The following is an 18836-nucleotide window of genomic DNA, read 5'->3' as shown; positions in this document are numbered from 1 at the left end:
CGATCCTCCTATCTCAGTCTCCCAAATGCTGGGATTAAAAGCGTGTGCCACCATGCCCAGCTTTATTCTTTATTTTGAAACAAGTTCTCACTAAGTTGCAGATGGCCTCATTAAGAGGCTGAGGCTAGCTGGGCGTGGTGGCGCACGCTTGTAATCCCCGCCCTTGGGAGGCTGAGACAGGAGGATCACACAGGTTCGAAGCCAGCCCCAGCTACTTAGTGAGGCTCTCAGCAACTTAGTGAGACCCTGTTTCCAAATAAAATATAAAATGGGTCTGGGAGTATAGCCCGGAGGTAGAAAGCCTCTGGGTTCCACCCCCAGTACTAAAAAAAAAAAAAAAAAAAAAAAAAAAGAGGCTGAGGCTGGACACAAACCTGCAATTCTCCTGTCTCAGCCATAAATATCTTTTGCAAATATGAATTTCGGTATTTTCTCTTGTAAACCTTTTTAGTTGCCACAGATGTGGCATCACTCTGACCTCTACTCTCCAAGCCCATCGTATCCCCCTCCCCACTAAGGATCATCTTTTGAGCTCTTGCTTTCCCCGTCATGGAGTAAAAAAATAGACCCACCTGTGGACCCATTCCTCAAATGGGGCAAGTGAGGTTTTTTTTCAAGGTATACTTACTTATCGAGCTCATAGATAACTAATCACACAGGTAAGAAAAATAATAAAGCAGGTCACCAAGTGAATTTCACTTAAATTGGAATTTTAGATGCAGATTTTCAGGCCACACTTACTGTGTGAAAATATACAAACCAATTTGTTTCATAAGTCATAAGATAGAAAGCCACCAACCCTGAATTCGAGATTATACTTAGTTGAAGCCAGGCGTGGTGGCTTCAACTTGGGAGGCTGAGACAGGAGGATTGCAGGCTCACGGCCAGTCTCAGCCACTTATATGAGGCCCTTTGCAACTCAGTGAGACCCTGTTTCAAAATAAAGAATAAAAAATAGGGCTGAGGGTATAGCTTGGAGCTAGAATGCTCCTGGGTTCCATCACCAGTACTGCAAATAAAAGAAAAAAAGATTCCACACTTGGTTGAGATATCATTGAGCCTATCTTTTGTGGATTTTCTATATAAGACTCAAAATGTTTTTAAAAAGAGGAAACATCATCTAATCAATGTTAATTCCTGCATTCATTTTTCTGTGTACATAGATGTTTTGCTAGATGTTGTTAAGGATAAAAAGACATAACAGATGTTTTTGTCTTGTACAGTTTCCCTGAGTTGAACACAGGTCCATAACCGCATCCCCCGGAAAGCCAGGTCTTTAGTACTGCAGCGTGTCACTGCAACATCGTCCTGGCATCCTCAGGATGGGGTGTGGCTGCTGCCGCCTCCGCCCACAGATAGCAAAAAAACGGGTGCCGAGTTAGATCACCAACAACATGACTTTTTAGAGTGAATTTTACAACATTTTTCTTTTATGGTTGGTGTAGTATTGATTGTGTAATAAATAATTTATTATTATTATTATTATTATTATTATTATTATTATTATTATTATTTGGTGGTACTGGGGGTGGAACCCAGAGGCTTTCTACCTCCGGGCTATACTCCCAGACCTTTTTTATATACTTTATTTGGAAACAGGGTCTCACTAAGTTGCTGAGAGCCTCACTAAGTAGCTGAGGCTGGCTTCGAACCCGTGCGATCCTCCTGTCTCAGCCTCCCAAATGCTGGGATTACAAGCGTGTGCCACCACGCCCGGCGTAATAAATTATTTTTAATCCACTTGAAATTGAGGATAATCCAGATTAGTATTTTCTCAAAAAAGAAAATCTTTAAAGTTGGGCAGACTTAGGACTGTGGATTCTTTTGAATTCCACTAATGAGAAAAAAATTCTAAAGAATTTGTAATTTTCCTCTAATAAGGATGGAGGAGCCCGGCGTGGTGGCATATGCCTGTAATTCCAGTGACGTGGGAGGCTGAGCTAGGCGGATCACAGGTTTGAGGACAGCCTCAGCAATTTAGCAAGACTCTCAGTATGTTTCAAAAAAAAAAAAAAAAAAAAACTAGTGGTTTAGCTCAGAAATAGAATGCCCCCCCCCCGCCCCCGGACCTATCCCCCAGCACCACTACTATTAAAAAAAAAAAAAAAAGAGGAGGACTTAAGCCCATTCCTACTATTACTTATGCCCTAGGGATCCGAGGGAAATGGTTAATTCACTATGATTTATGAATTATACCTTTTTTATAGGCCCGAGAAGGCAAAATATCGTTAAAGCCCTTACTTGGAAGAACAGGTTCAGGGAGGTTGATGGAGCGAAACGGGCTTCCTTGCGCCTGCGCCTGCGCCTGCGCGGGCCCAGCCGGGGTGCCGTGTTCTTCTTTTTGAGTTTTCCTAGAAGAAGAAAACGAAAAGTCCACTTTAGTGCATTCCACTTGACAGAACAGGAGGAAATTCACTTCAGAACAACCCAAGAAAACATCTGAATTCTTAAGTTGAACCTTATGAATTGCTATTTAAAAATAGCCCAGTTAGCCCAGCGTGGGCACGCTTGTAATCCCCGCGCTTGGGAGGCGGAGACAGGAGTATGGCGCATGTTCGAAGCCAGCCTCAGCTACTTAGCGAGGCTCTCAGCAACTTAGTGAGACCCTGTTTCCAAAAAATAGGTCTGGGAGTGTAGCCCAGAAGTAGAAGGGCTTCCAGGAACCCCAGTACCACACACACACACACACACACACACACACACACACACACACACACAGCCTAGTTATGTAGCAATTCATATTGTTGAGCTTAATTCATCACTGAAGTCGGAGAAAACACTTCAAACATCTACAAATCACTTCTAGCGCAACTTTTGTTAAATTACTGGTTTCCTATCATCAGGATCTTTAGAGTTCTCAGTGGTGACTGTTTGCTTAACAAACTAACTCAAAGGTACCAGAAAGTAACTGAAAACCATAACTCATTCTGCAGGGTCACACAAATATTATTCTTATTTCTATTTTAAATTTTATAATATCAAAACATATAACAATAAAGATTATGTGTAGCTGGGGGTGATGCCACATGCCTTTAATCCCAATACTTAGGAGGCTGAGACAGGAAGACTGCAGGTTCGAGGGCAGCCTCAGCCACTTAGCCAGACTTTGTTTCAAAATAAAAATAAAGCTGGGTGTGGTGGCGCACGCTTGTAATCCCAGCATTTGGGAGGCTGAGACAGGGGGATCATAGTTCATGGACAGCCTCAGCTACTACTTAGTGAGGCCCTTTGCAACTAGGTGAGACCTTGTTTCCAAATAATAAAAAATAGGGCTGGGGGTGTAGTTCAGCGGTAGAATGCCCCTGGGTTCCATCCTCAGTACTGCAAAAATAAATAAATAAATAAATAAATAAATAAATAAATAAATAAAAGGTTGAGGTGTGACTTGGAGGCAGAATGCCCCTGGGTTCAATCCCTAGTCCCCCATAAAAGATTATGTGTATTTAGTGGTGAAACTTTATTTGATTCTAAACTTACTTGAGACAGTGTTTAGCTAGCAAAACAATTACTTTTAATAAGAGAATTTAAATAGCAGCATAAGAGAAATTTTAGAAAATGAATTCTTAAAAAAAAGAAAATCTCTAGTGGCCCCATACTCTTAACACAGGATTTAAATATATCTGTATAACTGTCATTTGACATGTTTCTAGTAATAAGTAAAGCATACATGCCATTTTATACCATTTTCATTTCACATCATATTACATCAAACACATTTTGTACGTAATGATTACCATCCTTTTTCTATTGCCAGTTTTTGTGGCTCTGTCCCTCCATGACCCACGGACCGGGGAGCTCGGTGGCCCCAGCTCTCTGCTGCTCGTGGGCGTCTTCAGTGGCTCTGGGCCGGCCCTTGCTCCAGCTTGCCTTTGGTTAATATTTTAAGACACTCACTTGGCTTTAACTTTTCGAGATTCTCTTCGCTTTTCCTGTTGAAGCTGCTCGATTTTCTGCTGCATTTCTTCTTGTTTGGAAGTTATGGCCTGGATCATTGACATGGCATTGCTCAGTTCTTCCTAAAAAAACAAGAAATGGCCGGGTGTGGTGGCGCACGCTTGTAATCCCTGCGCTTGGGAGGCAGAGACAGGAGGATCGCGCAGTTTCGAAGCTAGCCCCGCGCGCTGGCTTAGGAGACCCTGTTTCCAAATAAAAATGCAAAAATAGGTCTGGGAGTGTAGCCCGGAGGTAGAAGGGCTTCCAGGAACCCCAGTACCACCAAAAAAAAAAAAAAAAACAAGAAATGCTATAATGTAAAATTGCAGATGGGCAAAAATACACAAGATAACATAATATCTAGTACTTCCAAAGTTGTCTGTTTATTGAATGAATGAATGAATGAATGAGGGATGAAAATTTGACTTCCACTGTGGCCTCTAATTTTAACACAGAGCTCCAAAAGAGAAAACCATGAAATTAATACTTTTTTCCCATAACTAGTGAGTGGCCCAGAGGAAACGTCTTCTGTTTGGCTGCTACAGGAAAAGGCAAGTCTTTTACTCTGGTTACTGAAGACCAACTTTCTCTTTTCAGCAGGAAAATAAAGAAGGTACGTACCTTGAAATAGTTTAATGAGTTCTTCATCTCGGTAACTTTTTCTTCCATGGAACATTTACAGCCCTTAACCTTGTCTTCCAAAGCATATTCTCCATGCTGAATTCTCGACAGTTCCTGCATCGCTTCTGTGAAACCAGTTTTCAGTTCGGAGGCGAGGGCCTGCAACTACACCACGCATGAGAAATGAACTCGGTTTGCTCTGAATTCTTGAAAATGACACCACTGGCCCCCTGAATTTTTATTTGGCTTGAGAAACCAGGCTCTCGTAAATCTAGATGCTTATTTAAGTTTAGGTAACCTGGGCGCCATTCATCGAGGGTAAAGAGTATCTTCTTTCTTTCTTTTTTTGTGGGTTTTTTTTTTTGTGTGTGTGTGTCTGTTTTGTTTGTTTGTTTGTTTGTTTGTTTTGGTGGTACTGGGGCTCCTGGAAGCCCTTCTACCTCCGGGCTACACTCCCAGACCTATTTTTATACAGTTTTTATTTGGAAACAGGGTCTCTTAAGCCAGCGCGGCTGGCTTCAAACCTGCGCGATCCTCCTGTCTCCGCCTCCCAAGCGTGGAGATTACAAGCGTGCGCCACCACGCCCGGCAAGAGTATCTTCTTTCTAAGGTGCGTTAAATTAAAGCTTGGTAAGTAGCAAGAAGGCAAGCAAATAAGTAAGCTACAAGTGCTCCCGCAAGCGGCCATTTATTACAGAATTGTAATAAATGATTACAATTGATTGAATTACAATGGGATTAACTTGCAAAGCAACAAACATAAGGGAAAGGACACTCCATCTGGTAACTCTGAATTCTTGAAAGAAAAAGTGATCGGTCACATTCCCCTCGGTTATTCTAAGAGGATAAAGAAATTCAGTTCTTTTTTCCCTGAAGAAGTTAAAATAAGAGCAATAAGAAGAACTAAAGTTTAATGCGAATTTCTTTGAAAAGGAAAATGATTTTGTTTCTTTTTTTTATTCTCGGGTATTATCATGGAAAAGGAGGTAATTTCATTTTTAGTGACGACAGGCTTTAATCTCTAAAGTAGACAGAGAAACGTCGAGAAGGGTAGGAACGCAGCGTGTCGATGGTGGTGTGAATCCTCCTCAGCAGTCCAGCCTGATCGTTGACGCCGTACCTCTTGACAAGTGCCACACCATGAAAGATGTGTCAGTTTTGGAGTTTAGTGGGGTTCAAGTCCTACCTCTCCCCTTCATGTTCTAAGATCTTAGACAAGTTGGCTAAATTCTTTGTAGCAGTTTCTGTGTCTATAAAATAATTACAATAATGTTTATTTACAGAGCTGTCTTGAATATTATAAGTAAATGTAGATAAAGTGCCTACCACAGCATCCACTTGTGGATATTCAAAAATTTGGTATTCAAATATTTCTAACCCGGGCGTGGTGGTGCATGCTTGTAATCCCAGCATTTGGGAGGCTGAGACAGGAGGATCGCGGTTCGCAGACAGCCTCAGCTAATTCTTTTTTGTATGTGTGTGGTACTAGGAGTGGAACCCAGGGGCATTCTAACTCTGAGCTACACCTCAGTCCTATTTTTATTCCTTATTTTTATTTATTTATTTTGTGGTACTGGGAATGGAGCCCAGGGGTATTCTACCTCTGAGCTACACCCCAACGTCTTTTTTTTTTTTTTTTTTTTTTTTTTGCAGGTCTGGGGATGGAACCCAGAGGCATTTGACCTCCAAGCTACACCTACTACCCATTTTTTTATTCTTTATTTTGAAACAGAGTCTCACTGAGTTGCAGAGGGCCTCACTGAGTAGCTGAGGCTGTCTGAGAATCGGAATCCTCAGGTCTCAGCCTCCCAAATGCTGGGATCACAAGCATGCGCCACCACGCCCAGCTCTATTCTTTATTTTGAAACAGAGTCTCACTGAGTTGCAAAGGGCATCACTAAGTCATTGAGGCTGTCTGTGAACTGAAATCCTCCTGTCTCAGCCTCCCAAATGCTGGGATTACAAGTGTGAGCTACCTTGCCCGGCTTATTCTTTATTTTGAAACAGGGTCTCACTGAGTTGCAAAGAGCCTAAGTAGCTGAGGCCGGCCGAGAACCCATGTCCTCCTGTTTTAGCCTCCCAAATGCTGGGATTGCCAGCATGTGCCACCACACCGGCAAAAAATGTCTAATTCTTCTCCTCTTTAGGTGGTAAATCAAAAAGTTAAACACATACAGCTGGGCGTGGTGGCGCACGCTTGTAATCCCCGCGCTTGGGAGGCGGAGACAGGAGGATCCCAGGTTCGAAGCCAGCCGCGCTGGCTTAAGAGAACCTGTTTCAAAATATAAAATAGGTCTGGGAGTGTAGCCCGGAGGTGGAAGGGCTTCCAGGAACCCCAGTACCACACACACAAAAAAAGTTAAACACATACAGAAATATGAAGAAAATCGAGCATTTCCAAAGGTCTAATTTTATTTATTGAACAATAAAAAAGGCATTTTCAACAAACAGTAAATTGAGATAATGAGATAACAGTAAGATAACAACACTGCTTTCTGATATTTGTGACTTTCGACTCCGCTAAGTAGAGGAGTCTAGCTCAAATCTCCCTTCAGAAAGTACTACCTAGTAGGTTTATTCTGTAATTGAAAATGTCTACCAGCCGGGCATGGTGGCGCACGCTTATAATCCCAGCATTCGGGAGGCTGAGACAGGAGGATCGCAGTTCTCGTCAGCCTCAGCTATTTAGTGAGGCCCTTTGCAACTCAGTGAGACCCTGTTTCAAAAATAAAAAAGATAAAAAACAGGTCGGGGGAGGGGGTGTCGCTCAGAGGTCAAATGCCCCTGGGTTCCATCCCCAGGCCCTCAAAGAAAAAGAAAAGAAAAGAAAAGAAATGTCTACAAAGTAAGGAATAAAAACTGAAGTCCAGATACCTTAGCAATGTTTCTTCATATGTGTATTTTTTTTTTTTTTTTTTTTTTTGCGGGTCTGGGGATGGACTCTAGGGTCATTCAACCTCCAAGCTACACCCCCTGCCTTATTTTTTATTCTTTATATTTTGAAACAGGGCCTCACTAAGTAGCTGAAGCTGTCCGTGAACCGTGATCTCTCTGGTCTCAGCCTCCTGAATGCTGGGATTACAAGCGTGCGCCACCACACCCGGCTTAATTCACTCATTTTGATGGATTAAATAATCAGATCAACTACTTTTCTGATCTGGTGATGTTCATTACATGGCTTCATCTTCTATGAGCAAAATAAAATTGAAGTCTATATAATGTCAAATAAAAAAAACATGCATGCATGTTTCAAAACTGAATGAAGGAGACCAGACATTCATTCAGGGCCCTGGCGTTCACATAGGTTTCCCTCTTGAAAAGAAAGAGAACTGGGTGATTTCGTTCAAAGCACCCCCTCTTGTTCCCCCTGGGGAACATGAGGCTGTAACTATCTTATGTATTTCTATCTTTTTAATAAACTTCTTTAAATCTTAAAAGAAAGAAAGAAAGAAAGAAAGAAAGAAAGAAAGAAAGAAAGAAAGAAAGAAAGAAAGAGAACTACTAGCCGACAGAAACAGGTTTCATTTTGACTGCTTTCACAGTGGATGTATGGGTTTCCCCAGAAGCTAAAAGGAACAAAGGAGTCCTAGGGGAAAAGAGTTTTCCAAGTCTGTAGAAACTCAGCTCTCAGAAAATTGAAAACTATTGAAAGTTTCCCTATCAGCTAGGGAATTCTGAAACTGTTGTGAGCTGTCAGCGTATATACTGTACCTACCTACCTACCTACCTACTTACCTCTCTTCCCTCTTTCCTTTTTCCTTTTCTTTCTTTCTTCTTCTTTTTTTTTTCTCACTAGGGAATTGAGCCCAGACACATTCTATCTCTAAGCTACACCCTTAGCCTTATTTATTTTTATTTTGAAACAGGGTCTCACTAAGTTATGGAGGGCCTCACTAAGCAATCCTCCTGTCTCAGCCTCCCAGGTACTGGGATTGCAGACATGTGCCACAGTACCCAGCTCCTATATATTTCTTTAAGTGAAGTAACACCACCAGTTTCTGAACAGCTTTACAACTAAGGATAAACCAATAAGGAAAAGCCATGTGTGCAGAGACACACAAGTGAGACAACATGTCACTTTAAAGATGCTTAGAGCTCTTCCTAGCTTTAATTGTTACAGACTGGTTTTCCATACTAACCTAACCACTGCCTTGTAAATAAATATATACTCAGAACCAGGTATGGTGGTGTCTATTGGAGGCTGAGACAGGAGGATCAGAGGTTCAAGAACAGCCTCAGCAATTTAGCAAGACCCTCAGAAACTTAGTGAGATCCTGTTCAAACTAAAAAATAAAAAGGTCGATCCAGGCGTATTGGCGCACGCTTGTAATCCCAGTGCTTGGGAGGCAGAGACAGGAGGATCTCACAGGTTTGAAACCAGCCTCAGCTACTTAGTGAGGCTTTCAACAACTTAAGTTTTCAAATAAAATATAAAATAGATCTGGGAGTATAGCCCAGAGGTAGAAAAGCCCCTGGGTTCCACGCCCAGTACCACAAAAAATATATATTAAAAATAAAAAATAAAAAGGTCTGGGAGTATAGCTCAGAGGTGGAATGCCCCTGGGTTCAACCCCCCGTACCAAAACAAAACAAAACTCAGAAGACCTGACCTTAGCTTCTTTCTCTGTTCTGTTTTCGTCTATCTCACCTGGCAGCCTGTGCCTACCCTAAGGATTAGAATCGGTGTCTACCTTGTTCTCCAACGAGTTGAACACGCTGCCCATCTCGTTGACCTTTTCATGAAGCTGCTCTGGTTATGACCCTTCCATCCCACTGCTGGAGGTTGGCTCCCACGTGAGGCAGGTTCAGGGAAGACTTGAACTTCAAAGCCTAGGGTACCAGAGGGCAGCTTAGGCTCAAAACAAGGAGGGAAAGGAGGCCGAATTCTTCCTATTCTTTGCTCTTAGTTTCTGCTTCTCAGTTTTCTTTCTTTTCTTGCTTCTTAACTCTTCTTAAGGTGATTTTTAGCCAATGTCTTCCAATTTTTTTCCCAGAAAAGATCATCCAGTCCTCAAACTATAATTTTTCATTAATTCTGACCTTTTTCTTACATGGACATGCCATTCCTTCCTGCCACATTACCAAGGTTAGGAGGCTACCAAGAGGCAAACTGAAGGGACGGTGCTGTGCCTGGAGAACTCCAAAGTCAGAAGTGTCAGGGTTTGAGGACCCTCCCCAAGGCAGGTCAGATTCCTACAACACTTGACTCTGTAAGAGCCCAAGCCCAGGAGGTGTTTTGGAGTAGCCTCGGCTGGCAGGGATGCAGGGCAATTGCTTTGGTTTTCACCTTTTTTGTTGTTGTTTTGTTTTGTTTTGTGGTACTGGGGATTGAATCCAGGGGCATTCTACCTCCGAGATACAACCCCAGTTCTATTTTACTTTTTACTTTGAAACAGGCTCTCACTAAGTTGCAGAGGGCCTCACTAAGTAGCTGAGGCTGGAGGCGAACCTGTGATCATCCCGTCTCAGCCTCCCAGGTACAGGGATTACAAGTGTGTGCCACCACGCCCGGCTTGATTTCCACCTTTATCAGGGAGAAACCAATTCCTTGAAGAAGAAATCTGGTTTTTCTGCCAACTTTCATCTTCCTATTTTAGGCCTCCTTATTCATCCCCAGAAATGCAATAATTTAAAGCACAGAGTGGGCCAGGGGTGGAGATGCTGCGCCTGTGCTCCCAGTACTTGGGAGGATGAGACAGGAGGGTGACAGGTTCAAGGCCAGCCTCAGCAAATTAGACCCTCAGTAATTTGGCAAGACTTTGTTTCAAAATTAAAATAAATAAATAAATAAAAGGGCTGGAGGTGTAGCTCAGAATTCGAATGCCCCTGGGTTCAATTCCTAATACCAGTGGAGGTGGGGGGGCACAAAATGGACAGCAGGTAATTTCAATGCTAGGAGTAAATTTCCTAACATACTCCTCCGCACTCCTTGCAGAAGTTACACTAAAAGTCATTCCTACAGTACCTACAGAAGCCAAGGGGAAGCCTGCTATGCAGGGAATTTATCTTATTTACTTATTGTTACAATTTATCCGCCAGGCGTGGTGGCGCATGCTTGTAATCCCCGTGCTTTGGAGGCTGAGACAGGAGGATCACGCAAGTTCGAAGCCAGCCACGTGCGTTGGTTTAGGAGACCCTGTTTCCAAATAAAAATATAAAAAAAATAGGTCTGGGAGTGTAGCCCAGAGGTAGAAGGGCTTCCAGGAACCCCAGTACCGCCAAAAAAAAACAAAAAAAATTATTTTATGTTTATCTTATTGATCCCCAGATACACTACAGACCTAGAAAAGTTAGCTTTTCTTCTCCTGTTTTTGATAAACATTCCTCAATGACAAAAAGAACCGAGGCTCAGGCAGAATTTAAAGATCCTAGAGTAACTTCAAAGGCAGTTTTAACGATGAAGTCTGTTTCTGTAAGACTGGTTCCCAGCGTTTTCCAATTAGAGATCCTTTTGGCACATAACTTATTTTCTTATATTATTTTCAATGCAGAGAAAACTAAGGCCAGGCATGTTGGTGCACGCTTATAATCCCAGTACTTGGGAGGCTGAGACAGGAGGATCAAAGGTTCACAGCCAGCCTCAGCAACTTCTGAGGCCCTCCACAACTTAGTGAGGCCCTGTTTCAAAATAACGAATAAAAAGGGTCGGGGTGTAGCTCGGAGGTAGAATGCTTCTGGGTTCCATCCCCAGTACCACACACACACACAAAAAAAATTATGTTTGAGCTGAACATGGTGATGCACATCTGTTATTCCATTACTTGGGAGGCGGAGACGGGAGGATCGCAGGTTCCAGGCCAGCCTCAGCAACCTAATGAGACTCTAAGCAACTTAGTGAGACCCTGTTTCAGAATAAAATAGGGCTGGAAGTGTAGCTCAGAGGTAGAATTACAAACCAGAAAAGAAAAAAGGTTTATGTTTGTAATTTTAGCATTACAAATTATAATGATACAGAATATTGTTGACCAGAGGGTTTGGAAAGTTATAATACTATGTTCATATATTCCTGAAAGTGTTCTAGATGGTCGGTGATGTCCTAAATTAGTGACTCTAGAAAAACATGTCTTGGATAATAAGATATCTGAAACAAGTAATAGAAATGGAGGAAGCTGCTGTGTTTACAATTCTAAGGCTACAAGTGAACCCAAAACACAGTGGAGTTCAAAACACTAGGGTGAAGGCTGGGCTAGCACTGACTCGTCCAGCTGACACTTCTGTTGCCTTCGTCCTGTGAGCTACTTCTCACGTTTATGGAATTTTCATTTGAAAAATCCATATGCAATGCCGGGCGTGGTGGCGCACGCTTGTAATCCCAGCATTCGGGAGGCTGAGACCGGAGGATTGCGGTTCGCGGACAGCCTCAGCTACTTAGTGAGGCCCTCTGCAACTCAGTGAGACCCGGTTTCAAAACAAAGAATAAAAAATTGGGCAGGGGGTGTAGCTCGGAGGTCAAATGCCCCTGGGTTCCATCCCCAGACCCACAAAAAAAAAAAAATCCATATGCAAAAATGAAGCAATCACGGAGGAAACACCTCCGCTGTGTGTCTCTGACAAGGCCTCATTCAATGACTGTGAGTACGGGGGGGGAATAGTGTTCAGTATTTTTATTATTTGCTAAAGTAGGTAGTAAAAATAATACTCTTTATTCTAATCATTAATTTCTGAGCTTCAACTTTTTCTATCCTCTTAGCTATCTATAATTTTATTTTGAAAAATCATTTGTTTCATTTACCTATTTTCCACTTGGGTCCTGGAAGTCATTTTATTGATTTTTTTCTAAGCTATTTATATATCATTAAACCTTTGAAATATTTTTTGGAAGTATTTCCCACTTTTGTTATTTGTCTTTGAATTTAAGATTTTTTTTCTTGTTGCTGTTTAAAGAAAACAAGTACAGGCCGAGCATGGTGGTGCACGCTTATAATCCCCGCACTTGGGAGGCTGAGACAGGAGGATCGCACAGGTTTAAAGCCAGCCTCAGCTACTTAGTGAGCCTCTGTTTCTAAATAAAGTATAAAACAGGTCTGGGAGTATAGCCTGGAGGTAGAAAAGCCCCTGCGTTTCACCTCCAGGACCACACACACAAAAATAAAATAAAATAAAAACCCAGTACATTATAATGTGAATAAACTCCCAAACCTTTCTGTTGTGATTTCTTTTAAAGTTTTTTTTCTTCTACTTAGCCTTTTAACATTTTGGAATTTGTTTTGATTAGGATATAAAGTAAGGATCTCTTCTTTTTTCTTGAAGAACCAGTTTTCCCGATGCTGTTTGGCACCAGACTGAATATACATCAGACCTTTGGGCTCAAAGCAGTAGACGCATCTGGCAGATAGTCCTCCATTCCGTCATTCAACTAGCATTTACTGGACATGTCTTCTATCCCAGGCACCGTACTTTATGCTGAGAACATAACAAAGAGCTCAAGAGACTAAACCCCTGCCCCTCGAGCTTCCGTTCTAGATGAGCAGACAGACGATTTTTAAACAGCAGGTGATTATCAACGAAAACGTCACGTAGGGATGGGGTCTATCAAGAAAATAAAACATGGAGACTGAGAATTGCTGAAATTTCTCATTTTGCCTCAGATGCTTCCCATTCTAAATAGATTATATCCTCTTATATAGTTTACTCCTTTCCACCTCCCTCTTTCCTCTTCCTCTTCTTCTTTACTTCTCCTTGTGGTTAAAGGTTGCTTGCAGTGAACAGACTTAGAAGTGTTTTCCTAAGATAAGGCGGGTTATGAGCGCGCCACAGAGGTCGCACAGACCGACTTCTCACTGCTGGCGTGTTCCACTGTGAACAGATGTACTTGGATTTGTGATACAATAAGATAATGAGGCCACCCCCACTGCAGCTATAATTACCCAACATCCAGGGAGTGACCTACATAGATCTATGAGGGACTTTAAATCGTACCTGGGTTTAAAGAGGTACTCACACTCTTTTGAATGCCACACACATGGGTCCGAAGAGAATGGAGGGGAGGTGTGCAGGGAAAGCATCTGAGGTCTTGGACCAGTGAGGCCTCAGATCAGCCGGGGTAAAGCCCACTCCAGCCCTTGTCCAAGCTGGTCTCCCTGCCTGAACCCGCCTTCTTCGTATCCACTTGCCAAAGAAAAGTGCCTAGCTGGGCGTGGTGGCGCACGCTTATAATCCCCGCGCTTGGGAGGCGGAGACAGGAGGATAACGCCGGTTCGAAGCCAGCCACGCGAGATGGCTTAGGAGACCCTGTTTCCAAATAAAAATAATATAGCCGGGCGTGGTGGCGCACGCTTGTAATCCCCGCGCTTGGGAGGCTGAGACAGGAGGATCACACAGGTTCTAAGCCAGCCTCAGCTACTTAGTGAGGCTCTCAGCAACTTAGTGACACCCTGTTTCCAAATAAAATAGAAAATAGGTTTGGGAGTGTAGCCCAAAGGTAAAAAGCCTCTGGGTTCCATCCCCAGTACCACAAAAAAAAATAAAAACAAATAAAAATAATATAAAATAGGTCTGGGAGTGTAGCCCGGAGGTAGAAGGGCTTCCAGGAACCCCAGTACCACCAAAAAAAAAAAAAAAAAAGACAAGTGCCTAGTTCAGATGTTTCAGTCCTCGCCAATTTATCATTTCCCCACAGAATTTTATCAGAGCCTTCATTGGAATCTTTTCAACAGCCTATCTTATATGAGCTATTTATCAGATGTCTAGATTGTGGACACTAAAAAACCAATGAGAATATTTATGTTTAATCTCCCACTCGCCTAAACAGTAGACTTTCTACATAGCAGCTATCAACAAATTTGAATTAAACCGAGACAGTTGTTTCCTCTACCGTCTCTGATTGCTGATCTAAGTCTAGGAGCAATATGGTTAAAAAATGTGTGCATAAGGCAGGGCGTGGTGGCGCACACTTGTAATCCCCGCGCTTGGGAGGCGAAGACAAGAGGATCGCGCAGGTTTGAAGCCAGACTCTCTGGCTTAAGACATCCTGTTTCCAAATAAAATATAAAATAGGTCTGGGAGTGTAGCCCAGACGCAGAAGGGTTCCATCCTCAGTACCACCAAAAAGTGTGCATAATCCTGTGTTGGTTTGTCCTAACTAGCCCCACAGCATTTGAACTCTTGTATGATATTTCAGGGAACTAGTTGTCGTTTTCATTTTACTGTCACTTAAACTTGGCTAATTTAAATACCATTTTCCCTAAGCTATCTGCTCCTCTGAACTCTTAGCCTTTGTCAGAAGCCCACTCTTTTTCCTAGTTAAAGGGATGTAAAACCTTAGAGCCAACATAGAAAGGACCTTTTCTCTCAACTCCCGCGAAGTTCTGCAACTCTTTCTTCTTTCTCCTGCGTTCCAGACAAGACTGCCTTAATCTGGAGCGAGCATAGATTCCTTAGCCTAAGCTGCTTTTTTTAAATTTTATTACAAATTATGTCAGAGTAAGCTTTCATGGTCCCCCTCCCAATTTTGGTAGTTGGGGATAGAAGCCAGGAGAGTTCTACCTCCAAGCTACACCCCCAGCCCTATTTTACTTTTTATTTTGTAACAGTGTCTTGATAAACTGCTGAGGCTGTCTTTGAACCTGTGATCCTCCTGTCTCAGCCTCCCAAGGACTAGGATTACAGGCATGTGCCACCATGCCTGCCTTCCATGTTTTTAAAGACAGAAATTTACTTTACATTTAGAGTTGAAAGATAGAAGCCAAGGAAATTGTAACTAGAGAACCAAAGCAGCCTGGTGTGACTTGTTGCAAAGGTGTTTTGCAGAACTTTTACCTTCCTTATGAACCAAATTATTTCCGTTGTTTAAAATGAGCTTCAGCCGGGCGTGGTGGCGCACGCTTGTAATCCCCGCGCTTGGGAGACGGAGACAGAAGGATCGCACGGGTTCGAAGCCAGCCTCAGCTACTTAGTGAGGCTCTCAGCAACTTAGTGAGACCAAATAAAATATAAAAAAGGTCTGGGAGTATAGCCCGGAGGTAGAAAGGCTCTGGATTCCACCCCCAGTACCACCAAAAAAAAAAAAAAAGAAAAGAAAGAATAAAAATAGGGCAGGGGATGTAGCTCGGAGATCAAATGCCTCTGGGTTCTAACCCCGAGACCCGCCAAAAAAGAATAAATAAATAAAATAAAATGAGCTTCAATTTTTTTCTATCATCGCATTTAAACACTCGAAATAACCCCCTTCGACTCTCAATTCTCTCTGCTAAAATCGAAACCAAGAAAAAAATAGATCTTGAGCTCTCCTCCTCTCTGATGGAAATGCTATTTCATGGTGACACGGCCCAAGTGACAGTGAATCCAGCAAGAAATGAGAGCTGAGGGGGGACAGTAGTGCTGAGTTCTGACCTGAACAGCTTGCCCTTCACTAGTCAGTCCTCTCACGGGTACCATGTGAGAGGCCCCGGTCCTGCCTCGCTTGCAGTTTTCTTAGGAAAGCAAATGTAATGCTGCATGTCAAAGCACCTGTGACTGCTAAAAACCTCTTTGCTTAAAGGATAGCCACTGCCAGACATGGTGACCACATCTGTAATCCCAGGACTTGGAAGACCGAGATGGGAGGATGGATCTTTAAAGCCAGCCTAGGCAACTGAGTGAGGCGCTCAGCAACTTAGGGAGACCATGCTTCCAAATAAAAAATAAAATGGGCAGGAGTATAACACAGAGGTAGAATGTCCCCGGGTTCAATCCTCAGCACAACAAAATAAGAAATTAAAACAAAATAAAACAAAACCCACTATTTCACACGAGTGCATTAACAACAAGGTCTTTTTCTTTACCTGGTAAATCTGCGTGGAAGGACTATTCACCGGCATATGTTCATTCTCTCCTGTAGGAAGAAAGAGCTTTGTTTAATCAACGTAAGTCATGTTGTCCCTACGCCTCATCAGATACGGCTGAGAATAAGAGACTGTATAGGAACTGTGCCTGCATGGCCAGAAACAGTGATTCAAAATCAAAAGATTAGCTGGCGTAGGTGGTTTTTATAGTCACACCCCGATGGCCAAACCGCATCTACCTGACCTAACACTGCAGCAGAAGCCATGTTCAACCGTGCAGGGAGGTTTCTCAACCAAAATGAATAATCAGTGGTCACCACACAGCCAGAGTGGAGCGCCCGCGCAGCCCCCCTCGTCCTGGGGGCCGACATCTACCTGCGGGGTCAGTTCTGTAGCCGGGAAGGCGCTCTTGCTCTTCACCAGGCACCTGTGCTGTTTTCGGGAGGCCTGCACAAAATGTGCCTCACGTCTCCTACCTCTGATCCTAGCCAAACTTCTGAACTCTGCCCTCCCGCCATTGCCGAGGTCAGCTAAGGGAACCTTGCTGGCCTCCTAGGCAAGAAGGCTGACAGGAGGGGACCGGCCGTGAGACGGTTCTGGGAAGAACATAGGTGAAAAGAAAACAGTATGGTCAACACCGGAGTCTGGGAAACACGGCGCAAATGCAAAGGAAGGGGTAGATTGCAAAAATAATTTACAACCTAGGGGGAAAAAACAACCAGTACCTTTTCAAACGGTACTAGTGGACCATGATTAAACCCCTGGGCAAACATTTGATTGTATGGATGTGTGTACTCTCTTCCCTCAGACATGCAAGTGTGGGGGAGCCCTCCCCAGAGGAAGCAGCCTCTGCATGTCAAGCTCATATACAGTAGGTAACCTCAATATTCGTAGGGGTTATTCTATAAAATCTTGATAGGTTAAGCTGGGCATAATGGCACCCATAGGTAATCCCAGTACTTGGGAGGCTAAGACAGGAGGATTGCAGGTTTGCAGCCAGCCTCAGCTACTTAGTGAGGACCTCTGCAACTAAGGGAGACTCTGTTTCAAAATAAAAAATAAAAAATAGGGTTGAGAGCTGGGCGTGGTGGCGCACGCTTGTAATCCCCGCACTTGGGAGGCAGAGACAAGAGGATCACGCAGGTTCGTAGTCAGCCACGCACACTGGCTTAGGAGACCCTGTTTCCAAATAAAAATGTAAAAATAGGTCTGAAGAGTGAAGCCCGGAGGTAGAAGGGCTTCCAGGAACCCCAGTACCACCAAAAAAAAAAATAAATTTATATATATATAGGGTTGAGGTTGTAGCTCAGAGGTAGAATGCCCCTGGGTTCAATTCCCAGTACCGAAAAAAAAAAAAAAAAAAAAAAAGACTTGGAAACATATACCAGGACCCGAGAGTGAGCTTTGACACTGGTAGCTCTAGCCTGACTTCTCTATGACTGTTTCTTCCGCTGTAAACCGGGGATGAGAAATGGAATCTACTTCTTTATAGCCGTTCCTCTATGGTAGAGACGAAGAGTACACGTGCTCCTAACTAGCCTAGAAGCTGTCATAGAGCAGTTGGTCGAATCTGTACCTCAGCCTTCCTTAGCATGCTGTTCTGAGGCAGTCTCAAAGGTACTGCTGAGAAAAATAAGGTACCAATTTAAGCCAAATTTTATAAATATGCCATTTCGTATTTTCCAGCAAGTCTACGTTCTTCATGGCCATTATTACATGATGGTAAACAAATGATACTTTGAGACGGCGACAAGAAAAGGAAGAACCTAGCCAGGCGTGGCGGCGCACGCTGTAATCCCAGTACTTGGGCGGCTGAGGCAGAAGGATCACGGGTTTGCAGCCAGCCTCAGCTACTTAGTGAGGCCCTCCACAACTAAACGGAACCCTGGTTCGAAATAAAGAATAAAAGTAGGGTTGGGGGTACAGCTCAGAGGTAGAATGTCCCTGGGTTCGATCCCCAGTACCACAGGAAAGAAAGAAAAAAGAAAAGAAAAGGCAGAACTAAAAGCTACATTTTTTGAGACCTAAGCTCTGGAGCAAGACCCCAGGGAAATCTGACCTTGCTTGGTTTTGTTTTTTTCCATGGTGCCTGCTGCTCCTCTCCCCCGGCTTGCTGGTCAACATTGCATCGCCATTGTCCTGGGTCAGGTCACCTCCCCTTCCCTGCACCTGTTCACAGAACGAAGAAGGAAGAGCAGGTGGATGGAGCTGGTGAGGAAACCGGACTGGCCTTAAGGGGTCACTTGAAAAAATGGACACAGCTTGAGGCTTGCTCAATTTCAGAATAAAAAATATTAAACTGAATACATATTTGGTTCAAAACTAAAAGGTAGCCGGGTGTGGTGGCGCATGCTTGTAATTTCAGTACTTGGGAGGCTGAGACAGGAAGATCACAGGTTTGCGGCGAGCCTTGGCAATTCAATGAGGCTTTCTGAAAATCAGTAACACCCTGTTTCCAAATAAAATAGGGCTGAGGGTGTAGCTCAAAAGTAGAATTCCTTTGGGTTTTATCCCTACTGC

The 18836-nt window shown here is 43.3% G+C and overlaps 1 protein-coding gene across 2 annotated transcripts in view; it reads right to left on the bottom strand.

The window, feature by feature from the left end:
- The window catches only part of ARHGEF33 (Rho guanine nucleotide exchange factor 33), a gene marked incomplete at both ends in the record, with an annotated part of 63140 nt that extends 44740 nt beyond the window's left edge, over positions 1-18400 (bottom strand). For both annotated transcript variants that reach the window (XM_080711865.1, XM_080711866.1), the window contains 5 exons: positions 2197-2351; positions 3895-4016; positions 4555-4719; positions 16317-16366; positions 18376-18400. In XM_080711865.1, coding sequence (XP_080567991.1) covers positions 2197-2351; positions 3895-4016; positions 4555-4719; positions 16317-16366; positions 18376-18400 — 517 coding nt within the window. The remainder of the gene's footprint in view (positions 1-2196; positions 2352-3894; positions 4017-4554; positions 4720-16316; positions 16367-18375) is intronic.
- Positions 18401-18836: the final 436 nt, after the last annotated feature.

The sequence above is a fragment of the Muscardinus avellanarius genome (assembly GCF_963383645.1).
Source record: "Muscardinus avellanarius genome assembly, chromosome: 15".
Taxonomy (NCBI): domain Eukaryota; kingdom Metazoa; phylum Chordata; class Mammalia; order Rodentia; family Gliridae; genus Muscardinus; species Muscardinus avellanarius.
This window is presented reverse-complemented; position numbering and strand designations above follow the sequence as displayed.